Source organism: Lepisosteus platostomus, chromosome 6 (genome assembly GCF_059453375.1).
Source record: "Lepisosteus platostomus isolate fLepPlt1 chromosome 6, fLepPlt1.hap1, whole genome shotgun sequence".
Classification (NCBI taxonomy): Eukaryota; Metazoa; Chordata; class Actinopteri; order Semionotiformes; family Lepisosteidae; genus Lepisosteus; species Lepisosteus platostomus.
This window is the reverse complement of record NC_142616.1, coordinates 62,213,417-62,238,439: the sequence shown is the minus strand read 5'-3', so window position 1 is coordinate 62,238,439 and position 25,023 is coordinate 62,213,417. Positions and strand designations below refer to the sequence as shown.

Below are 25,023 nucleotides of genomic sequence, written 5' to 3'. Positions count from 1 at the left end.
GAATAAATTAGAGTCGTAGAGTTACCCTTATTAGTGTCTGTACCCTGGGGGACTTTTTTACCCAGTTCCTTTGGAGAGCAGAATTGATCGGAGTTCAGTTGACAGTATGGTTAGTTTTGATAGTGAAATGTCAAATATTTGTTTTGAATCATTGCACTTGGGAAATAAACTTATCTATCACACTTTCTCAAGTGAAAGAAACCAAACCGAATGAGGCCTGGTCTTTCCTTAAGACATCTTTTTCTTTCATGAAAGAGTTTGTGGTGCACACTAATAACATGCCCATAATAACGTGAAGATGTTCAAAAATAAACCTGTCCAACAGTTTGATATCCAAGTTCTGAAGAGTTTGACATTGAGGTGCAGAAATGTGTAATGGTAGAAGAGAGGATTATATCCGACTATTTAAGACATTCTGGCCTGTCCAATACAAATTGCATACACACATATGGGGAAATTAGAGATGCCACCATTTTTGGACAATAGAGGAAACTGAGCCAGGAGTTTTGATGTTAAAGTGCGATCCATGGCCCTCCAGTCTGAAATGGACAAACGCCTTTATGATCTACAATGTTCGCTGTGTTGAACACATTTCTTTTCTGTGAAAGCAAGTGCATCCTGGGGCGATTACACCTGTGAAGGTCCCAACAGAGCAAACTTGACATATTTGGGGTTTGAACTGCAGTTCAATTGAAATTTTACGGTGTGAAACCACTCGGGGGTTGGAAGGTGCGTCTTCGTTTTTCAGGTGAACTCGGAATCGGATGATGACAGACAAACCAGGTATGAAAGGGCCCCATGATTACGGATAGTAGCAGTAGCTCCTTTGAGAGTGGAGTGCTGTGTACATGTACAGTATATATGTTTGCAATGTGTTTTTCAGCCCAGGCTGTCAGAAATGTAAAAAACAGTGCCACCCTTGCTCAAGTGTTGTCTTTACCTGATGGTTTCTGGCAGCCCAGGCCTTGTAACGCTATGCGTCCCCATATCTTTTTATCCTCCCTGAAGGCCTGGGATTTCATGAGCTGGAGGAGGTGTAGACTGGCTGTTAACGCTGTTATCTGTCCCGGATTTAGCCTTCACATTTATTCAGATGGTACATCATTAGCAAGTCCCCTGGATTTGCCGAGTGTCACTCGGTTTACTCTGCCCCCTCCATGCTAATTAATTTATATTATCTTGATGCTGTCTTTTCTGCTGTGATCCCAGGGGAAATTTCCCAGGCTCTTGTGTTGGAAATGCATACAGACTCGTAGATGTGGTACAGCATGCGAGATGCTGCTGTAGACCAACTGCATGATTAATAAATGGGCTCAGGGCTTTGTCCGCCTATCCTCTTTGATGGAGAACGCCTCTGAGTGTTTGAGCCAGAGGAACCAAGTTGCAGAGTTGAATTACACTGATCAAGTACTCACATGGCATTGCCTCAGATGCACTCATCTTTGGAAGTGTATGTCATCTGACCTGTTGCTTTATTCTTTATAGATAGCTAGTAATTCTTAAGTGCTCTAATTGCATAATGGACAGCTGCTTATAATTTCTGACCTGTTTACAGAGCCCCCCGTGGAATACATGTTGAGGAATTGGTACAGCACCTTATCTGACCTTTCATGCACGAGCACATTTGCGTTCTTTCCTCCTGTCCCTTATGATTTGACTATTCCAAACTCTACTCAAAAGGAAGCATCCTGCAGGCCAGTGATAGACCCGAAAACATTTTTGGCACCTTTTTTATTTGCTTTTTAAAGAAGTATTTGCAATGAGGTTCCTACAATTTGTTTGTTTTTTGTGGGGGTTATTTTCTCATTTTGTCCCCCTATTGATAGTAATATGTGCCACCACTGTATAGATCTCTTTACATATTTTAGAACAGGATTATACAGAAGCAGCTTATACAGATGTAAATCACATTTTTATTTTATGCAAGGGAAATAAGTGAAGTCATTGAAGGATGGTAATTACTAATATTAATTTGGATTTTTAAATTTATTGTTAACCATGGAATGAAATTACTTTGCTAGGTTTAGTTTATTAGGCTTGTGTGCTGCACAGAGGGACCCTTATCCTTTAAATACTGGATTGCCCTGAATAGAAAGCCATTTTTTTTTAGAAAAATAACATTTAAATACAGCCTAACCTTTAAGTTTGTCTTGTAGTATATTTTATTACTTTTTTATTTTATTAGTATATTTTCTATATATATTTTAAACCAGGAGTGAGATGCTTGTTAACAAAGATGAGTGTGTAATTACAAAATATCCATCCCTGAGATGGCTACAATCTAAATCCCCAGACCTTGTGCCTCTATTTTGGTGTCGTGATTGAGAGGGATTGTGGGAGCTGTAGTTTTTATTGGCTTCACTGAAGCAATTTTCCCTGTTCCTTACTGACCTTGCTAGTTACTTAATATTTTACCCTCTTAGCGAACAGTTCTTACGGTAGACTTAAGTATCTGATTAGATGCTTATATTTGCTGTAGATGTTTTTATATTACTTGAAAAATGATTTCTCTTTTTTGAAAAGCCAACAGAGCTTAAATTGGCATTTGGGCCAATATGATAATTTTCTTAAAGGGGCACTTGGATTTTGGATTGATCTCTTTCATATTTGTTTGCATTCTCTCAAACCATCCAGAAACAATCAGTAATTTGGTTTGCCTTCTTTTTCAGAGGTCCTAACAGGATACTCAGACAGACGGTCTTAGTCACTAGCCACCACACAGGAATTTAATCTGCACAGTAAAGACTGTGAAATGAGTTTTAAAAATGGGGAATAAAAAGCAGATGGTAGGAGGTGTTTTTATAGTACTGAGGAGAAAATTTGTTTATGCCTATATAAAATGGCCTTGATTTATGTTTATGAATTTGATCTTTAATTTTCTGTGCACACTAAGAGGCATTTAAACCAATGTCTTGCTGATCTTTAAGCTTATTTTTGCTCCTTTGGACTTAATTTGAGCAACTCTTAATGAAGATGGTTCTCTATGTGGTTGGGGTGGAGTGTTAAATAGAAGGCTTCTATTGTGTTGTCTTAACCGGCAAGCTAATCAAGAGGTCTGCACTATAGTGAAAGACCACAATGGGCAATTGACTTGGTTTGCTGCCAAGTAAGAGGGCTGCATAGCACGAACAAGTCTTGCAGCTTGGCGACTGGAGCGCGAGCCCTTGATCTGTTGAACTCAATCTTTAGGCTGAAAGATAAATGTTTGTGATTGTCTGCAGGGCACTGCGTGCACGTATTGGCTATACTCATCCCGCGGTTTCACTGTGCTTTCAAAGTCAAAGCAAATCCTGGCTGCATTTTGGGATCTTTTGGGATCAGAATTGCTGAAAGAACTGTATAGACAATGCAATTAAGCACTGTTAACAGTTCATTAAAGGAAGGTGTAAATTTGGGGTAAATTGAATAAATGTAGAAGGATACCATAGGATAATGTATGTCAATGTTCAGTGCTACAATGTTACAAAGAATCTTGCAATTTTGATTTTCACAGGTTTTTTAAACCAGGTTTTAAACCAGGTATTTTTAGTAACTGATGGATCCTTAATCTTTTCTTTTTTTTCTGAAAATATATATGCAAAAATTATAGTAATTGTCAATATCAATTCAGTTTGTTAATTAATTGCTTTTTGGCTCTTGGTAAAGGTATAATATTGCCTGTGTTTCTATGTAGTGCAATTGTCCAAACACACACGTTTTGTGTGTTAGCCTCTTGTTAGACTTTATTGTGTGGAGTATTTGGTAAAGTGTTTGCTAGGAGTTCTATGTCCCCAAACACAGAACACACTCGGTTACAGATCTTTTGAGATCATGTCAGGGCAGGTGCCAGAGCTGTTACGAGGCCTGGTTTGTAGGGTGGTAACTGTTAGTGTACAGATAAGATAAAAAAAAGTCATTAAAGTTCATATTAATGATTACAGATTATTTTTGTGTATCTGTAGTGTGGCATTTTTCAACAAGAAAAGCTTTAGTTATATGTCGTATTCTGTACTTTCTACAGTAGATGTGTGTATCTAAAGGCGGGTCCTAAGTGCAGTGTAAATTAAACATTAAGTTAAAAAATTCAAAATGCGGTTCCCAAAACTGTCCTGACCTAGGTCAGAATAACAAGTTGCATTTGAAGGTTGCAAAAGTACATGATGTTTTCATAGCTGCCAAACTAGTGTAATGTATGACTCTATGTGTAAACGAAATGGGTGAATCTAGCAAATGAGCCGCATCAAAGCAAAGAATGCTGCATGTCTGACGATTTATCCTTTCCGAATCGCCTAACAATGGCAAAGAGGAAAAGAAAATGACATGCACAGTTGTACGTCATGCAAATGAGAACCTGCAGCTATAGCAATCTGTGCCTGGGGTTCTCAAACAACACGTGGAAACCACAGAGAAAGCTTGTCAAATCTGAGGAAGAAACGCAGCCAAAAAATTTAAAATAGTTCCTTCCTGCTAATGTTGAGTGTCAAAACCTCCTTGATTTTAGTCATAGAAGACTGATTTTAATTTGAAAGTGGATCTTCAAATCTTCAATTATACATCCCAAAATGTATTATGGTAGTAGCTGTTTCTAATGAGAATTATTGGCTGCTGTTAGTTTTAGTCTGCAATTTGCTGTTTGGTTTAATCTGGGGATCTGTTCATAATGTGTTTTTGGATAGTGAATGTCTGGTGGAGGAAGGCTTTAATCAGGAAGAGGCTTTGTGACATATTTCCACATACTGAGGCCTCCAATGGCTGAGCTAGTCCAAACTTTTAGTAAACCTAGATGTGCTTGCCATTTAAAGGCTTAAAGTAAACTTAAAGTATTTCATTTAGGTGTTTTTCTTAGAAGCAGTTTTTCTCATGATACCTTAGTACAAATACAATAATATCTGTGTGGGCTGTTGTCTTCAAAATTGGTTTTATACTTTATTGGAAGCATTTCTCTTAAGTAACTTTATCTAATTTTGCCTGGCTGGAAGATTTGTTGCCATGTCTCATTTCGAATTGGAATTTTGATGCACATACTTACAAACTCCTAAATACACCAGGTTTTTTTTTAACTTTTCCAAACTTTTCTATTCGACTGTCTTGATTTGTCATCTCCTTGGTTTGTCGTTTTTTTTTAACAAACGCAAGAAGTGGCTGATGGATCAAGACAGAAGGCAGTCGCACCTTTATTTCAGCTCAGTAATTGTTCTGTGTGTGCACTGCATTATACAAAATGGTTATTGTTTTCATAAGAAGTCCCTATGATTGTATTCAAACTTTGAAAGATTCTGTTAAAACTTTTTTTTGTGAAAAAGTGGGTGGGGTGTACTCAGTTCTGGGCATTATGCCTCACAAAATACAGATGTTTTGGTATATATCACCTTAGAAATAGGCTTTTTTTATCCTAATCGAAGGCCTTACTTGTGTAGATCGGTTGGTCACCTTGGAAGAACAAAAACACCACAGTATTCACATTACAAATCTTGGACATTTTTTTTTGGCAATTGCAGTTTTTTCGCAGTGCATTTAGTCCTAGCGATCAAGGTGATGAAGTCTCCAGGAGACTTCCATTAAGAGGCTGTCAGATGTTACTTTTACCGTTGCATCTTCACACAAGAAATCAAGCTTGTGGAGACTTAGTGATCTCCAGCTGAAGCAAGCGTCTGTTAGCACTGAATCATCCTTTAAAAAAAAATATCAGTACATTGACTACCGCATTTAAACAGTAGTGACGTACTTTAGGTCTCCTTCGATAAAGTACTTCAGGGTGACAAACTTTAGGTCTTCTGTGCGAGAACCGTGTGGTTTAATTCTGAGGTTTGCTGTAGCTCTGGGGCATTAAAACCTGAGACAACAAGGCATGATTAGTTTCAATGCTGAGATGTAGAAGAAAAAAACATTTCAGCTATAGAGCCTTCTTCAGATGACAGTTGTTACCTGAAGAAGATTTCACAACTGAAATGTAATGGTTGTTTTTGTACTTTCAGCACAGAATTAACCTCTACTTATTCCTTTGCTACCCGCACAGTGATGTGGGTCCTCAAACAAACCTCTTTGCTCGGTATCATCACAAGTCTTGCACATCCAGAACTCTGATTGGCTGTGGATGATGACATGATTTATGAGTCACCTTTGAAGTCTTGGTCAGCTTGTAATGTAAGAAGATATTTCAGTGGGGACTCTTAAGCTCAGAGTCTGCCAATTATGGCATTTATAGCAGTTCTCAAACCATTTGGTGCCCACGAACTTCTGTTACCATTGAAAAAGGCTTTAAATCTTTATTATAACAGTCAGGGTTATTGCTTTAATAATACATGACTCCCCTGTGTGTGTCAGGGAAAAAATCCCCTCTCCATTTAGCTGAAATCAGTACATTATATTGAAAAAAGATGGACCAAAGCTTGTACATTCTTTCCATTGCAGGATGTTAAGGGAAGTTGTCATCAAAAAGGCCATTTTTAAAGACTTTTCTCTTGGTGCTCCTGCACTTTCAGTAGTTGGAAGAAAAATGCTTATTTAACTTTAAGTGTGTTTTGTCCTCTTTTCTATTTTGGAAACTCAAATTTAATGGGAAATCCATTGTTTTAGTCCTCATTTTCAGTAACATACAATTTGAAAATGTACAAAATGTAAAATGTACAGGGGCTTTCCTATGGTATACTGGAATAGACACTTTAACATCACAGGTAATGATGTTAAAAAGGTAATTTACCTATTCAAACATCTACACTGCCTATACACAGTGATATATTCCTTCTCCTGCTGGCAACTGAGGAGCAAAGCATGGCGTTTTGGTTGAATGCAGGTGAAAACGCGGAAAATATTGGTGCCAGGTTTTAAAATCCGAGCAGGGACTGTGCTTCTTTTGCATTGTATAAAAGACTATCACAGTTCATTGCCTGCATTTGTCAGCATTTGTTGTAATCTTTGCTGCAGGTCTGGGACATGTAATGATTTTATAGCAGCTCAGAAAGATGACTTAATGTAGGATGTACCTTGTGGCCAAAAGCCATAACATGCTGCGTTTCTGCTGTCTTAATTTAGAACAGTTGGCTTATGACAGTTTTATTGAGAACTTTAGACATATATGAAGTATGTTCATTAAAACAAAAAATATACAGAATGTGCACCTTGTACTGTGATTTTTATAGTGGCATTACTACTTTGTTTCCTAATCTTGTCAGTTCTCAGACACTATCCAGGGTTAGGCCTGGTCTCTACTGGCATGGAAGATGTCTAAGGAAAATTGTGCTACTGATGTAAGAGAGATTGAGGGACCAATTGTGAGAACTTATAGTTGTCCTACGGATATGATGTTAAATACGAGGTCCTTATTAGAAAGAACCCAAGGCACAAGAAGTAGTTTTTCACTTCTCAACCTGATCTGCTGTGTAGTAAGGTATTTGGTGCATTATTGTCGCCACATCACAACCGATTGTTTGCTGTACTGTGGTGGTGGATGAAGTGAGTTTCCTATACCGCTGGGTTCCATTGTCATGTAAGACAAAGCAGTAATTACAGCTTTGTAGAAGTATAACCAGGAGTGGGACCTTTTAAAGGTCTATCACCTTGAGATTGGTTACAGTCTTCTTTATTTATTTAGTACATTTGCTGGACAGACGTAATGAGTTCACGACAAAGCAGTTTTTTTCTGAATTTTAACACAATGATTCGCAAAACAGGTCTGGTGGTTTGAAAAACCTAAAATGGATCATTTCAGCTGTACTTAATTTTCACTTAAGCCCTTCCAAGTATAAGTGTTATTTTTCCAGTTTCCAAATCCATTGTGTTTGCCCTAGTAGAATGCAAACTTCACGGCTCCAGAGTTCCCTCTCATCTCTCGTTATCCTGCTGACTGGTACGAAACCATCCGAGATAGAAAGCTATTACACTTTTGACTCACAACTAGGTTAGACCCAATTATAATCACCTTCATTATATTGTCTACCCTGTTATCAGAAGCAGAACACCTGGCTTCTGAATCACAATGAAGCACAGAGTGGATTGACTGCAAGCATTAGTAAATAAGGCGAAATGGGGAGTAGCGAAAGGAGGGAGTGGAGGAGCATGGGAGGATTTGTCCACTGAAACACAGACTGTGTTCTGAGGGGCTGTTTCCTTCTTCCAGACTGGCACAGACCATTTTTAAATTGGTCTGAATTATTTGCTGGTGTAATGTAGTGCACATGCTTAAAAGGCGTCTGTTGATATTATGTCTAAGCAGAAGAATCAGTGCTTATTTTGATATAGGCCAATGAGAGAGAGGGTTTGGTGGATAAGTGACGTTAAAGCCTGGAGGTTTGCATGGCTGAGAGAAAACAGGAGTTCTTTTCATAGTAACTAAAGCATAAACAGAAATATGACAGCTGTGTAGTAATCCAAACAGTGATGTCCATTAATGTTTAATATTTTATAACTGAAAGTGCGTCCTTAAACAAAAAGAAGATATCCATTAACAGCCAAACTCCTCCTCTGGATTTGTCATCCTAAGTTTGTTTTTATTCACTCCCAAAACCCACTATATGGCTTACAGATTGATTGAATTACAATTCATTTTGATTTCTGTTTCTTCCCATCTTCGAATCTCTAGATTATCAAGAGATGACTTGGGTATTATGTTATCAAATAATGGAATGCAATATGGTTGCTTTAACAGAATATCCAGTAAATCACATTACTGATGTAGGCATTTTCTTGATGGTCTTTAATATTTTTTTTTTCTCAATAGTTAAGGTTTGAATCCTTTGCCCTTTCTAGGGCAGGAAAACCTTGATGTTTCAAAAATAACCTCAAGACACAAAGGGCTTGAACAATTTTAATATTAGCTGTTAATGGCCAAGTACTTTTACATCATGACACCTTAGCTGATAGATGGAAAAGGGGTAGGAAGAGACTTAAACCAAAGTCATTGAAGAACAAGCAGAAATGTGGTGTGTGGGAAGACTAAATACTCAACTCAGTCAGAGGCTTTTGTGAACCTCCCCTGCCAACTCATCTTCCTTCGTGTAAGATAGCAATTTCCGATGTAAATGTCAACACAGTATTTTAAACATCTCCATTCATGGTCATTTTTTTCTATAAAGGTTTCTGCGGTTTCTTAATGAACTGTGATTTCTGACACCTAAATTAAAATACAAAAAAAGGGAATGTTGGCTATCCAGTTAATGGAAAGATAACTTCATATAGAAAGATGCACACACGAGAGGGTAAAATGTTTTTGCAACTTGATTTTCTGGAGCTCTTGTTTTTTTAAGCATATACGTAACCCATGGTTTACTTCCTGACTTTTCATTGCAGATAGATTCAGCTAGCATCCACCCAACCTGGTAGGTACTTAAACTGAGCTAGTTGCATGTGTCAGCATGAACCCCCCAGTTCCAACCGGTCTTTATCGCTTGTATCCTCAGTAAAGAGTTTTGTGAATTGAGAACATTTGACTTGAGGAAAAGGTTCATTGCTTTCTTCCTGAATGTGCCTTTGTGGCCTTTACTCTGACCTTAGGAGCATTTTGTGCTGCTCAGTGCAATATTGAACAAAATGGAAGGTTGGCTGTTGATATCAGCTCCCTAGAGTGCAATTTTAGAGGGTCTGTCTTAGCAACCTTTAGCCGGTAAACAATCAACCGTATCGCCATCTGTATCACCCTTTTATGGTCTCATTGCTGTTTAGAGCATTGTGTGCCTTGGACGTACAGTAGCTGCTTGGGAATGTTATGGATTTCAACTACAGTTTTGTCCCCAGACATTTCCTTTTTATATTTCAACATCTACACTCGGGGAATAGAGCAGAATCAAATCTTATTAAGATTAGCTGTGAAAATTTCTGCTTGATTACATTTAATTGAGTAGAAAACTTAAGGACAGATGGCTATTCAGTGGCAAAAGTCGTAATGCTTAAATTGCATGTCATTTTGCATGTGTGTTTGTACAGTATATTAAGTCATGCTTCTGTCAAGTATATGGTTCTGCACTGCAACTGGAGGATTTCTAAATATGTAGCTGTTTTAAGAACTATGGACAGGTGCACCATCAAAAAAGTGTACATAAAAACCATACAAACTTTGGATATCGATTAGGTGGTTTTGGCATCATTTTGATTAATGACCATTCATGACTGACCATGATACGCTTCAGTGATAACCGATCATTCATGACCAACTATGATACACTTGGGTGACTATTTGTTGCATAAGCACTAAATCATCTCATTAGTGAGATAGTTGATCGGGCACAAGTTATAAGGCAATTTAACCTGTTGAATGTCAAGCCAGGTGAAAATGAAGAATAACACAAGAAAAAGCCAATGAGCCCTGCGTATTACTATATACTAAGTCACCTTAGATGAGCTTGCTAGTGTTTTTTTTAGTGCTGAATCACGTTTTGACATAGCTCACCCTGATGGATATCAACAGGAGTAGATTTGCTGACACCCCAATTTCTGTTTACAGTAGGTCGGTTGATGGGGATGTACAAGCGGTATGATCTGGGGTGCAGCATCTTTTTTCAATAGAATTCTTCTTGTAGTCAAAGGAAGTGACCTGAAAGCACAACACTTCACAGATCGCGTCTTGAGATCTTGTTGCCCTTCCTGTAGGCTCATGCCGATGTGACAAAATTGCAGCAAGACGACACAAGCTCCCATGCTGTTTGTGTGAGAACTTTCTTGCAAAATGATAATAATGGATGGTCTTCTTAATAGACATGAGCCCCATTGAATGTTTGTGGGACAATGTATGACATCTAGGGCTCCGAGACCACTGAACAGGCACGTGCTTATTCAGGCTGTTCAAAAGGAATAGGATAGGATCCCACAAGGCAGTTTCTGTAACTTGTTGCAGAGCATCTCTTCCAGCAGGGGCACATGCTCTAAGATTCTCTTTCTTTGTAGATGTTGATGACCACTGTTAATCAGCAAAATAAATGTACCTGAATCGTGTGTGTTCAAAATATGTTGGTGAACCTGCAACAAAAATGATTTCTTTTTCACCAAATTCCAAGACTTTTACAGTTAAGAGGTTTCTTGTTACTGCCAAGATTATAACTCTATCTTAACAGTACTTTTAGATGTGTGTACTTAATTTTCAATAAAGCACAGTGCTTAATTTCTGCTGCTGGGCTTCTGGTATATGTTTTACTGTTAATATGTTGAAATTGTGGTATTCATAATCCTTTCGCTGAGAGAGCCTGCTTTAAAAAATCAATACCTCTGTTGTGGAAGTGGGTCACTTGGAAAAACGTTCCCCAACCTTTCACCTTGTCTCAGTGGAATGTTTAGCTTGCAAATCCCTAACGAGGCGGTTTGATGCTAATGAACTAATTGTCAGTGTAATTATTTATTGATGCTGTGGAAGCGATCGCGGCCTGCGTGGTAGTTTACCAGTCAGTGCTGTACAGCTGTATTTGTTGTTTCCCATAGAGCTCCCTGAAATACATGTGTAATGGAGAACTAAGGAAAAAAAGATCCTCAACATTAATCTTTTCAATATTCAGCAGCTCAAGATGCATAAGCTACTGCCGTCTGCGGAACTCAAATGTCACGCTGCTCGTTTGGGTTCGTAGTGTCGCCTATTGTGGTTTGTTATATCTGAGGAACAGCTGGCTGCTGTATGAGTGCAGGCGTGTTTAATTATCTCTGTTTACAGTAACTTTATGGGAAGTGTCATGATTGTAACCAAGGATATTTAACTTAATTTTTATGAATGATACTTTTGGCTCAAAAGAAGGAGAGGAAGCACTGTACTAGATAGGGGTATCCAGTCTCGAGGGAAAAAAAGCTCAGCTTTCAGATGGCTTTCAGATCCTTGAAAAGAGGATCTTCCAAACATTGATGCCAGTCAAGGGGCATGTCCTGCCCTTTTATCCTGGGATTCTCTTGTCCCCTCCCATTGGTAACTATTTATTTTCCATTTTATTACTGTTTTCCATTTTTTTTTCAAATGGCCAGCTCTTGTTGCAAGTCGTTCTAATGGATACAGCATTCACAGCCTCTGTAGTCTCCTGAGCTGTGTATTAATCCTTCTGTGATTTTTCTCTCTCTTGGTAAACAAGAATCTAAATCCTGCTGTTCATAATTTATTCTGGAATATAATTTATATAAAAATATCATATAATTTATTCTGGAATCCCTGTATTGGCTACTTATGTTTTGGGAGATTCTAGATTTATTTTAATATACTCATTTGCTTATAAGTGAGGGGTTTTTGGTTATAGAAGGTATCTAAAAACTATCAGAGCTAAAAAAGAAATTTCACATAGCAAATTCAAAGCAAAACTAAGAGAGATAGTATTGTAGGGTATGTTATAGTAACTAAATATTTTTGTGTATCAACCAAGATGGGAGTTGTTTATATTGACTTCTAGTCTCACATCACATCTTTGCTATTGATTATTGCACTTCAGTACTGAAAGTCCCTCAGCATTTTAAAATGCTTTTTCTGCTTTACTGCTTTCATACTTTGACATAACCATATCGGTAATGTTGAAGTATTGAATGGCTATGATACTTTCAACAAAGTACAAACAAAGCCATTGTATCTTTAATGAGTTATGAGGACCTTGGTCAAGTGTCTCATCTGAAGAAGGTATCGTCCTGTAGCACAGTCCCAGGTTGCTACAATGGAGCGATGGTTTGGAAATTCTCCCCAGAGGGAAGAGTGCTACCTACTGGTCCATGAATACCACCTAAAGCAACAGCCTGCGTTTCCCTTTTTAATACTAACCAGATCATGCCTTGCTTAGTTTGAGATACGAGGAGATAAGGGTTAAAGGTGGCCATGCTGTTGGCAATTTCTTTGAAATTCAGTGTCCAGTGAGAATATTTTTTAGTCCTCTAAAGATTGATTTATCAAACTTTTTAACCGAGTATTGAATTTTCAACAAGAAAACTTTACATAAATGTTCATTGCTTACCAATGTGTATTTCAAAGCACCTTTTTGACAGCACTGTGATTTTTATTCCAGTGTGAGTTGTACATTCTACACGGTGAGACTGGGGACTGCCAAGCATACGAAACACTTATTTTGCATTCCAGAACACGGGTCCATTAATTTAAGGAATTCTAAAAACCTGCGTAACTGCACTAATTTCAAATTGACAAGTCTTTGCTAAAAGACTATCCAGCAATTATAGAAAGACTTTTAAATTGAGTGCATCATTTTCTAGACGCATGGTGTAATTAGACTTCCTGCCCAGTAGCAGCAACAAATGAATTGTCATTATCATGAAAAAGCAGGTAAAGCACTGATATATATTAAAAATACTGAGTTGCAAGTCAGAGGGTGATTAGACTTCCTCTTAGTTAACTAATTGTTGGAAAAGGGTGCAGTACTTCTGTCTCTAGTGTGACTTTTTGTTTGTTATAAATTATGCTTTTTAAAATGTGAAATAACCATCAATGATTCACCTCTCTACAGTGTGAGGGTTTCTGTTCACTAAACCACTTGAAATAATTTTCGAGTTAAGGCTAATACTTACACACTGTATTGACCTCCCTCTGTAACTTCAATAAACACCTGTCAAGCATTGCACTTTCAATATATAGTACAGGTACTTCAGAGTTTCAATTAAACAATGTAACCTGCTCCAATGCAGTGAGTATTTGGTGAGATGCTAAGGTGTGTAATTGCCTTTTTTGTTGTCATGGTTCCACAGTAATGTGAGATGTGCCATGGGAGCATTAATTTAACAACATATTTTAGTGCCACTTATAATTGTTTTTATAATGCACTAAATACTTGGTGTCTAAAAATTCTGACCCATAACAGTGAATCATCTGAATCATTCAAAACACTTGTTCATTTGCCCTGAATCCTCATTAAACAAGAAACCTTTGGGGATTGTTGGGTCTGGCAGGGCAGAAGGAGGTTTAATGATATTCAGTATTTTTCGTAATGCAAATTCAGTTTTGCAGTTGTTTGGAGTATGCTATTGTTTAAAACAGGAAGTTCAAAGCAGGAAGCTGCATTTCAATGTTTACTTTAAAGGCATGTTTCTTAGAAACTGCTCCTTTACATGCATGTGCTTCTTCACCTGGTTTACCATGACACCAATCAGAAGAAACCCATACCATATCCGCATCTTCACTGCCAAACATTGTGTTAGGTTTCAGACTTGGTCTTCAAATATCTTCTCCGAGTGTCCATACCTAGTATTTGCTGTTGAAAGTAAAAAAAAATTCTCAGTCAACGGAAGTGTGAGGTTAAATTCAGAGAATGAGACAGCAGTGCCTTGCATGGCCTTTGTCGGAACTGTAGTCTTAGATTTCATGTCTTCTAGAGGTATTCAGTGAGCTGCATTTAATTAGAATTTGACCGATACAGTCCTATCCCCTTGTATGCATGTGGTTGGCTGCCCTGACACGCATATATGTGGCTGAGTCTGCTGCTGATTTTGAATGTTCTCAGCACTTGGAATGAAAGAGGTGACATTTAGACAGCCAAGGCGATTTGTCACTGTCACTGCACTGGTCAGATTTATGTGAAGAAAAATTACTCATAATGGGACCATTATCACTATAAATATTTTTTAAAAGTACGCAAATTGCTGAGACAAGGTGCTCGTGGAATACAAATTGTTTTTACTTTATGGTTAATGAGCTACTTGCCTCCCAGTCATTTGAGCTGCAAGTATCGCTTATTAGGCAGTGTGTCTGAAGTCCTTTTGACCTATGACCTGGCTTTATGGAAATCCTTTCGTTAGCTGTATTTGAAACAATGCATCTCCTTTGTCACTTTTACTTGGCAAGCCAGCCACATACTTCATTACAGAGGTAACTTTTCTGAATTGGAAGCTAAAATTATGTAAAACAGTACATTGTACTACAAATATTTTGAATATTGTACTACACCAGTATTTTCAAAGAAAAACATGCTACAACTTCATATTTTTAATTACATTTACAACTTTACTGATACATAATTGACAACCAACCAACAATAATGTAAAACAATAGGTTTTCCACACAAGTTATTTTTAGAGCAATTTCTAAAAAGGTCAGTGTACATGTTCTTGAGCATTGGATCCTTATTATTTTTTGCTAGATGCATTTCCTACCACATCTATCTGCAATGAACGTCATAACATCTCTTTAATTCTTAAGCTGAATATATTTAACCTATAGCCTGTTAGTTTACCTGCAGAAAGCTGCTATCCTACTTGCTTGTTACTTGTAAAGAGTTAAGAATTCTCTGAGTGAACAAAAACAAAACAGTCATCATTTGTCACATACCTGTAACATCTTGGAGCAGCTGGGGGATTCTTTTGTTTTTTGTCTGTGTTAAAAGGTTGTAGCTCTAACAGTGACAGCTCCCTTATTGGGACCCTTGTGCGTGGTTTTGTTGTTTTGAAGTCTCCAGTGCTCCCTGGGAAGGATTGAGGCCTAGTTGACTCCACAGTAGGCCTGCCGTTGTCCTGACAACACTCATCCTCCTCCTAGGGCAATAGTATAGAGTGATTTCATGGTTCACAGAATCCTCCCTTGCCTCCTGCTCCTCAGTTTGCTCAGATGGAGATGTGGGGATTGAGTGAAAGTGCCTTCATATCCCTGAAGTGACTTCATGCTCCATAGACATCACAGACCTTTTCCTTTCTGGCGGTTTGAGTAAAAATGTATCAGTTGCCAATAAACATATGAGCATATATTATACTTAAGCTTTTAAAATGTCCTTGTTCCATTAGATGCCTGTTTAGATCTGGAAAAATTCTGTTGGGGTAAAATTAATTTTTAAATTCTTTCGGACCCTGAAATTTCTTATTTTTAAAGTGTTGTAGCATCTTAAGGAAGACTTGCTAGTAATTGTGTACAAACATAGGAATCGTGTTTAAAAGACAGCTGGATTTTTCACATTTTAAGAAGGAAACTCAATTTTGGTATGTCTCATTAATCTGTATTCTGGTAAAACAGATTATTGCATCTAAAGGTTTTATAGCCTCAATAGCAAATAATGGCCATTCTTGCATTGATTGCTGGCAAAATAGTATATTTTTACACCTCAATTTCAGGTATGTACCATGTTCTATTTAAATATTAAGGAGAAAATCTGTAATGAGCTTTTGCACGTCAGTTTTCACACGATCAAAGTGCTATTTTTAGACAAACTGGGAAGAGTAAAACGTAGATTTGAATTTGAACGGCAAGCCATAGCTGTCATCCAGATCCCTAAATATGCCTCCACTGATTCCCTTGAGAAAGCTATGTAAAACATGGCTCTTCACAGCAAGGTATATAGGTCTACTCATGATGTGTAAAAATCTGGATTGCACTAGCATGACTAAGTTTTCATATTTTGGCAGATATTTTGGAGTTTTATTCTTACCCATCTCATGCAAATTGAACATTTTTTATTTTGTACTAAATTTTTCCAATTTCCCCTAAAAATGCATTTTTAAAGAAACAGCCCACTGACTGGACACTGCGGGTACATCAGCTAAAGTGTTATTGTTTGCAAAGATTGTTTGCAGTTAATGCTAAATGGAAGAAAAGAAAAAAAAACCACAGATGGATCCAGAAACACTGCAGAATCACAACCTTGAAGTAGGTCAGTAATGTCTAAAATTAACCTAATTTTAGTCTTCTGATGCATGCAAGAGCACATTGCAGCTATCAGGGAAAGGCTCAGATGATAGTTTTAGTTAAGCAATGTTCGCTTTCATCAAATTAAATATCTGAAATGTTTCTACAGCAGTCCTGATATGGAAGCTTCATCTGACTAACCTCAAACACATGGTAGAGTGAATGCTAATTACTCTGAGCTACACCTTGCTGTGGTTAAAATTTGGATTTTATTCAGTTTTGGAAAATCTCATTCCTTTTTTTACCTGGAGGCAGTCTCCAGTATTTGCCTGTTTTTACTTGAAGCCTAATTTAATTTATAGTGTTGTTTTTAAAGAACATCCCTTTAATTTTAATTTTAAGTGTTCATACTCTCCAAGAGATGCGTCTCAGTACAATCCATACAATGGGCTTTTTTTGGGGGGGGACACTTCCAGAATGCTTGTTTTGAAAACCACAAGAATCTGGTGGCTCCCAAGTGGCTTAACCTGCTATATTCTGTGCTTGTAACACAAAGGAGGCTGGTTTGAATGTGGACTGTAGCACTAGCTAATGGGGTGACTGTGATCTGATGGTACCAGCGAGAGTGGGATAAAGAGGGTGGATGTCAAAGAGACACTGGGGGCTGCTGAGGTGATAAGCAATTTACAGTTAGCAAATTCAATAACCGAAGGGTATATTTGTATAGTAATTGACGGTCTCGACTCTTAAAAGTCCGGAATGCAAGGCTGCACTTTTTTGTGTAAATAAAGCTGATGTACTTCATTCCCAGTATCATCCATCATTTATTTTTTAAATCATGTAGTGTTGTCCTTCTGCTGAAGGACATCCTTGAACAGGTGACATTTGAGAGAGTTGCAGAAATTCAGAAGTACAAATACAAAGTGTTTTTCATGTGGAAGAGCTTGCATGTTCAGATATTTGAAGGCTGGATAAATGAATTTCAAGCACCATCAGTTTAGAGAACAGAAGGGGTACTCCTTTCCTTCTGTCTCGTTAACTAGCCATTAATGTTTGTGTTGTTGGCTGGCTTGTTTTAATTTTCTCCTTAAATTTAATCTATGTAGCAGGCTACAGCCATACCATCCACTTCTGCCCTGTTTTTTCCCCATCTGTGAAAGGATAGCCCTGGTGAGGCTTAACTGTTGAATGTGTAAAATATTTGAATATGTAAGTACTCCTCAGGTATGAGCCCCACCAGTTTGGAGTAACCAGTCAGGTTATATATAAAGTGACAAAGCTGCAGAATATTGGCACTAACCATGATGCTAATATACAGGCTCTATGTAAAAAGGGTGCTCCTGTGCATAGTTTGAATAAGCAAATGTGTATGTTGCCTGTCCCAAAACTTGGTGGCAGACTCGGTTTTGTCTCAGAAAGTAAAAACTAGTTATGTTCTTGTTATTAACGTACCGAGTCCATTGTTCCACAGTGAAAACATGAGCCATTTTGTATTGCTTGGTATTTTTCCTAATAGTTGTCACGTCTCCAATATTGAACTGTATTGAAGAACCTCATTGTAGTATTGCGTTATTCATTGCCACATAGAGGACAGGACAGCTGTGTGAAATGTGATAATGCCCAATGACATTAACACGTGGTTTTATTAATTCCCCACTCCTTATTAGGTTAAAAGGAAAAATCAGTGGGTCATGGTCATCACCTTCCTCTACATACAAGCAACGGAGCTTAAATAAAAGCTTGATATAGTGAGAACGATAGTGATTGAACTTGGGAAGTGATTACATATCTATGTACCTCACTGCACCCAAACCAAAACCTAGAATATCTTTTGAACAATAGCTTTTAAAAGGTTTCCCTAGGTTTGGTCTGGTTAAAATTAGAAAAAAAAAATAGTATTTTTACCCTAGAAAGGTTTGCTAAATATTTTTTAAAAGGTGTTAAGTACTGGAGAAAGACTTGCTGAATCATTTGATGGGCTGACATCGTCCCAGAGGGCGCATGCTGTGACTTAGAGCGTTATGTCAAAATCAGACACTGTTTTCTTTTTGTTAACAGAAGACAAGCCTACAATGTTCTGTACATTTTAATAAGCCCCCACTGGGTTTTACCTGAGGGAGATCTTGAGGAAGAGCAGTTTAAATTGCCTTCTTTAAACTCGAGGAAAATAACTTCCTTTCTGAGACTGTCAAAAAAGGGCTGAAAGAAATTTTCACCAAGCAGGTTAATGCTTTTTTTTTTTTGTGAAAGTTATGGAGCCTGCAGGTATGAGAGCATTCCTGCTGACAATAGAAATGCTAATAAAAACTTAGTCATTATGGTAGATTTGAAATTTTCATTCCTCAGTTTGTCACATTTACATGGAATCTTTTGCACAGAATTGGCTTTGTATAGGGGGTTAAGCACCATACATGTAAAAGTCTTAGCTTATTCCCTTGACATCTTGCCTTATGAAGGATTTGCTACTTCAGATGGTCTTTTTTTTTATTCTGGTAGCAATGTGGTTTGCAGTGTGATGCGATGCAGCTGTCAACAGCTTTAATGTCAGAAAGTGTTCGGCCTATCAGTTTTCAGTGTTTACAGTCACCTTTACTGACACCTTACATTGTTGAAACGCAAACAAATCAACTGAGTAAACCTGCAGTCCTAGAAAAACTGTGGTTTTTTCACCAGTAGGAGTGTATTTGCCTTTTCTTGCAATTACATTCATGTCTTGACACGTTTAAGTAAACCGTTTTACAGACCAGCCTTTTGTGTGTGGAGCTTCTTCGCCCTCGAACCAGCCTGAGGTTACAGAGGCCATGAGCTATACCCTGCCAGGAGCAGTTAATACAAAATTAAAACCCGAGCATTAGCACGCTCTAGAAAACAAGAGACGGTATCATTACAGTGCTGCAACAGAATACCACAAATCAAAATAAAAGTTGGATGGGTTCCAGACATAACAATTAAAGCATAATTGTATTTAGTTTGGTTACAGTTATTAAAGCAAAGTTCATTTTGACTATCTGAAGAATATCTTTTATTCTGTCAGTTTTTCTGTCTGGCTTTCCTCTTCTGTAATTGTCATCTAATTGTCATTACGATCGTATTGTAATGATTTTGTGTTTACTGGTAAGACAATCATTCATATTTTGACTGTAGGAACACCAGTTCCCTTAGTTAGATTGTGAAAGATCTAAAGTATATCCAAAGACCTTTTGTTTTGCTAAAGCTTTTAATGTATCGTTCAGTTTTACTCTTGGTTTTACTAAACCACTTTCATAGTTTCTCAAAGTATGAAGAACTCTCCCTCTGCCTTTTGCAAAACTTACATTACTCTGAACATATCTAAGGTTTGGTCTCTTGTCCACCGTAAGCCAGTAGTTCCTCAAATTTCAGTGCTCTCAGAAATCCTCCACTAGTCTTAAAAATTGCTTAAGTGCATTTTCCCCCAATTCCTTTAAATATGTCAAGTAGAGGAGTTTGAACACTTTTATAAATGGTAAGAAAAAAACACTACCACCCTTGTATGCAGGCAGAATCTCTTATTTTGACATATGACTGGCAGAAGGATAGTGGGTATGAAAATTCAAGTCACTATTCACATTTTGTGATTTGCAGCCTCCTGCTTTTAAAGTAGTGCACTGAGAGCTGCTGTCAATATTTCGTCTTGTTGACTTAATTTGAGTAATTTTGCATAGAGCCTGACATACAGTTGGGATCTTATTTCCATTCTTGCAAACACTTGGAGAACTTTTCAAAATGATTCCGTTTTCAAAAATCTTTGCTTATCATGGCAGCAATGATATTGCATAATCAAGGTGTAATGGCTGTGGCAACCTTTTGATAATTTACTTGAACATAAGGGTATGTAACCTATTCTCAACACATTGTCTCTTTCATTGTTTCTTGTTGATTTTGAATTGAATGGCTGGCACACAATGTACATCTCAGTATATATATATATTGGAAAGGTTTTTAACTGCCTGTTTTGTTTTTAATTTCATTTAAAGGGTCAGTAAATAATAGATACAAAGAGGCCTGTTGCTACCATCCGTCATGACAAACTATATGCAACTTATGGTGGATTCTTAATCAAATGAGACCTAACGGGCTTTTTTCTTTTTCCCAGATGTACAACAGGGACCCTCCAGTGGTTTAAAAAAAATGAAATCAATAATATGAAGGAGGGCTGGTCTCTCACCAGTAATTGAGTGACGGAGAGTTGCTTGTCAATAAAGTGTGGGGTGTAAGAGAGGATCTTTTTCCACTGTGATCAATGAGATGGAGTAGAGATTAGATCCCTGGATTAGAGTTTCTGTGGAAAGGGGGAAGATGATGTGGGGGAGGGAGGGGCTGTGTCCTGAAGCTGAATGAGAAACGTAACAAGTACACGTGTGCAGTGAGGGAACTGACCGTGCGGCTTCACCGACCCATCTCCCGCAGGGCCTATTCAGACAATTAAAAACCAAAGTGCCCCCCCTCCACCCCACCCCCGCCTTTAAAAAATCGAACTAGGGCTTTGTTTCGCTTCCAAACTCGGTCAGGTCACTTTTCAGGTTGTGTCTTTGGAAGAGAAAGAAGCGCAGTCAAGAAACGCCAAAGCGAACGCAAGACTGGGCTGTGCTTCGTGACCATTTCCAGTGATCTGCTTTGGGAGGCTGCCATATCGCTTTTCCAGCAGTTGTGATCGGCAGTTTCCCTCTTGAGGAGTTTCATCTGTGGGCCTTCCCTTCAGTGCTAGCGGCGATGGGTGCTTTTGTATGCTGCTGGGCCAAATGAACAGCCCGAGGTGACTACAGTAGCAGCCTGTGTTTATTTACAAACTAGGCTTGTTATCCTCTACTTTGGCTGCAAAGGATTAGTGTTATCACTGTTGACACCAGATTTATTATTTTTGTCAAAGGTTGAATTATCTGGGAGTCTAGCAAGAAAAAAAAAATTATGGAAAGACATGTTAACTTGCAATGCGCTTTTCTGATTTTTAAATAACAGGTCTGATTTGGCACTCTTAAGAGATTTGGAATTATGCCTAGACTTTTAAATACAGCTGTTGCAGTCAAGTAAATTCTTTCTTAAAAGATTGAAAATAATTCATTTGTGTATATGCAGTATTTTGAAGATTATTGATTGGTGAATATTCTTGTGTAGATGTATTTTTTTATTTATTTATTCATTCACAGAAGGCAGAATTACATTTTGAAGTTTAAAATAAAAATAGTTTCAGGTTGGCTCTAGTTAATACTTAAATGTACAGATGAGTCTTAGCTTTGGTTTCTGTTGATCATTTTCTGTTTTGTGTTTATCATTTTAAAAATGTTAAACATCTGTTTTTCATCTCTGTGTGGAATAATCACCCAAATTTTGCATTCAACAAGTTATTCAAGACTTATTATGGATCACCGAGTAACCTACTAAGTAGTTAGCAAGCTGCATACTATTTTCAGCTGTTACTTCTAAAAACCTTTAGCTGGTTGCATTTTGAATTGTTCTTTCAAATCCTCCACTAAATATATATATATATTTCATTGTCTGTTGGACTGTTGGTCTTTTCACCCTTAAGTATAATAATCATCAGAAACTCAGGGCTTTATCATCACCACTTTGCTCAGAGAATTCAGCTGCGTACACGTGCTCAGATGACTAATTTTCCTGCACACAAATGCTGACTTCGTCTGCCAGGTTGAATGCTGACATTTTTGGGTTTTCTGGTGGGTTGAGTGGTCAGAAGTTCAGAGGTTGAATATGGTTTCTCAGTCTTTTTACAACTGAAATGTTTGCCAGCAGTCTGGTGTGGGGTTTTGAGCCATCAGATGAATAATGGCGAAAGTCATTGGCTCGATGTGTTGGGAAATTGTCCTCTGCCGTGTTTTTTTTTTTAAGCCGCCTTGTTATGTCGGGGCACTCCTCCCAGCTTGGTGCTGTGCGCTCTGTTCCGACCTCACGCTGGCTGAGATATGATTGTCATCAGCGAGCAACAGCGGTTATGTGTGTGGAAGGGGGTGGGGGCTGAGGACGGTCCTTGTAACCACTAATGAGGGCCTTCTGTTTCCCAGCACGGGAGATGTCCTAGGGGGAAGACACCTGTAATTATGGCCACCTTTTGGCAGAATTAAAGTGCTTCTTAAACCTCTACCCTTTGAAGGCATTTTTATTACCCCCATCTAAGGCCACAGCTTCTAGATTAGAGCCCTTTATTAAAGGAGTATTTACTTTCACTGAACTAAGTAGTAAAAATTGTAAAGGTAATGAGTCTGCCTTTTTATTCACTGACTCTGTCTTCCTTCATGTAGACAACCCTATATTAATATCCATCCATTATCTGAAAGTCGCTTATTCTTCATATTGACCTAAAATCTATCCTAGAAACACAGGGCACAAGGCAGGACTACACCCTGGATGAGATGCAAGGCATATGCACACTAGCACACATATTGTTGAATTTGGAAGAAGGTTTTGGAAATGTTCTCTTTCATTACCAAGTGTTCAGGCTTTTGTATGTGTGTGTTAGTGGTTTGTCTCAGGCTTAGATTAAGCCAAACCATTTAACCAACCCATGAATCATGAGTTCCAAACCCAGTTGGAATAGATACAGGCAGCTTCTGGTGAAAAATGTTATGTTGGTGGGTGGTTTGAAGTTTTAATTTATTTGGTGCCCAAGTCTACCGCTTTGAACTTTTTTTAAGGCTAGGCGCCTATGTGTTACAAATAACATTGCGACCATCTTGAATATGGAGACCTCTCCTCCATGTGCATACTCCCTAGTGCTATAAATAAGCATACCTTAATTTGCCCTGAGCAAACTTGAAGTAAGCCTGTTTTTATGCATCAGCGATGTTTTTGACAGGAATTAAACTAACTTGCGCTGAATAACTGTACTCCCCGTTACACATTCATATCGAATTTCACCCGTCTCTCAAAGGCCCGAAATGTGCATTTGGGGGACAGTATCTAGATGTTTACAAAGCCTGAGTTGCCTTTTTTGTGATTGATTAGCCAATATTGCAGTAATATGTGTAATCCTAATGAATTAGCAGGTCCCCCCGCAATTAATTAGTGCTGTCTTAAATTTCAGTAGAAAAATGTAATGCTAATCCAAGTGCCAGTTATCTCCCTGTTACATATGTACATGTGCAAAGAGTTGTGGACTGTTATGTGTACATATATGCATATCAGAGATACATAAATTAATGCCTTTTCTTGGCAGTACCGTGCTGTGAATTTTGTTAATGATATGCAAATCCTTTGCACATAATTTATGCACCGTTTTTTTTCTTTATTCACAGCCTTTACAGATTGATGACAATTTCTGTGGGCAGGATTTTAATCAGCCACTGGGTGGGACTAGCACCATTGAAGGAATACCTTTGTTCGTTGACAAAGACGATGGAATGACTTCTGTGGCGGCCTATGACTACAGAGGGAACACAGTGGCGTTTGCAGGAACGCGGAGTGGCAAAATGAAGAAGGTAGGAACGGTTTGCATGACCTTGTCTTTTGTTTTACTACAGTTGGAATCCTGGCTTTGGCCTGTGACTGACCTGGCATTCCAGACTTATGCCAAGTCTGGAGCAAGTCAGCAGCAGTTATTACAAGCATTTAATTGCTGCAGCCTGAAAAGCAAGTTCCTGGAACCTCAGTAATGTGTTTTCTGCCTCTACGTATTAACCACGTGTGACAGTTTCGTTTCATTGAGACATTCATTATTGCTTTGTCTCTGCAATATAATTAAATAGCACCCTCTTAATGTAACAATTTAATTAATGCTCAGACATATCTTTGCTAATTCTGCCAGAGAGCCCAGTGCTGCTGTGAGTAAAAGCCAAAACACAAAGTCCTTATCACCTTGTCTCCACTGCCATTTTGCAAAAATTGTGTTTTCACTTCTACAAAAAATAATTAATTTTTTTTTTACCCGTTTTAAGCTCTTACAATTAAGAAATGGTGCTGCCCAAGCTTTATCATTACTACGTATTTCTACTAGGGTCACCTGCAAAGCAATGCTCTCAATTTTTTGGGGGGTGATTGTGATTGAAAGCAAGTACACAGCTTTTGTTCTTCCTTAGTTTAATTTTGGGTCCACACCTTTGTGCCAACATAGGAACAGTGCCATTATAGTATTGAAAAAGAGAGCTTAATCTTTTATATATAGCTAACAACAAACTACCATCTTCACATCGTCTGATTGCAAATGGTGCCCCTGTAGAGAGTCCTTCAGTGGGTCACCCACATGAAAGTCAGAGGGACCAGACTAGAGGTCTGTGGCTCACTGTTGCTTTCTCTAGACAAAAATCATATCTCTGCTTAAAATCTCATCATGACATACTGGCACTTCTATCCTGAGGGTAGAGGCTTGAAACTTTTCCTGCAGTTTTTGAAAACATTTCTGAGAAACAATACACACAATTATTGCTAGCAAAACGCTTATTTCAATTGTAGCAAAACATTTCTCCTAAATACATTAAGACCATTATGGCTGAGGTGAACATTGTAATTTAGTGTGAATATATGATCTATCTCATGCTTGCCTGCACTTGAAGAGTGAAGGTTGTTTGTTGATTATA

At 38.1% G+C, this 25,023-nt stretch overlaps 1 protein-coding gene across 2 annotated transcripts in view; it reads left to right on the top strand.

Annotated features, from left to right (window-relative positions):
• plxna1a (plexin A1a) overlaps nucleotides 1-25,023 on the top strand; it is a 278,914-nt gene that overhangs the window by 33,506 nt on the left and 220,385 nt on the right. For both annotated transcript variants that reach the window (XM_088636764.1, XM_088636765.1), the window contains exon 3: nucleotides 23,746-23,928. In XM_088636764.1, the coding sequence (XP_088492890.1) occupies nucleotides 23,746-23,928 (183 nt within the window). The remainder of the gene's footprint in view (nucleotides 1-23,745; nucleotides 23,929-25,023) is intronic.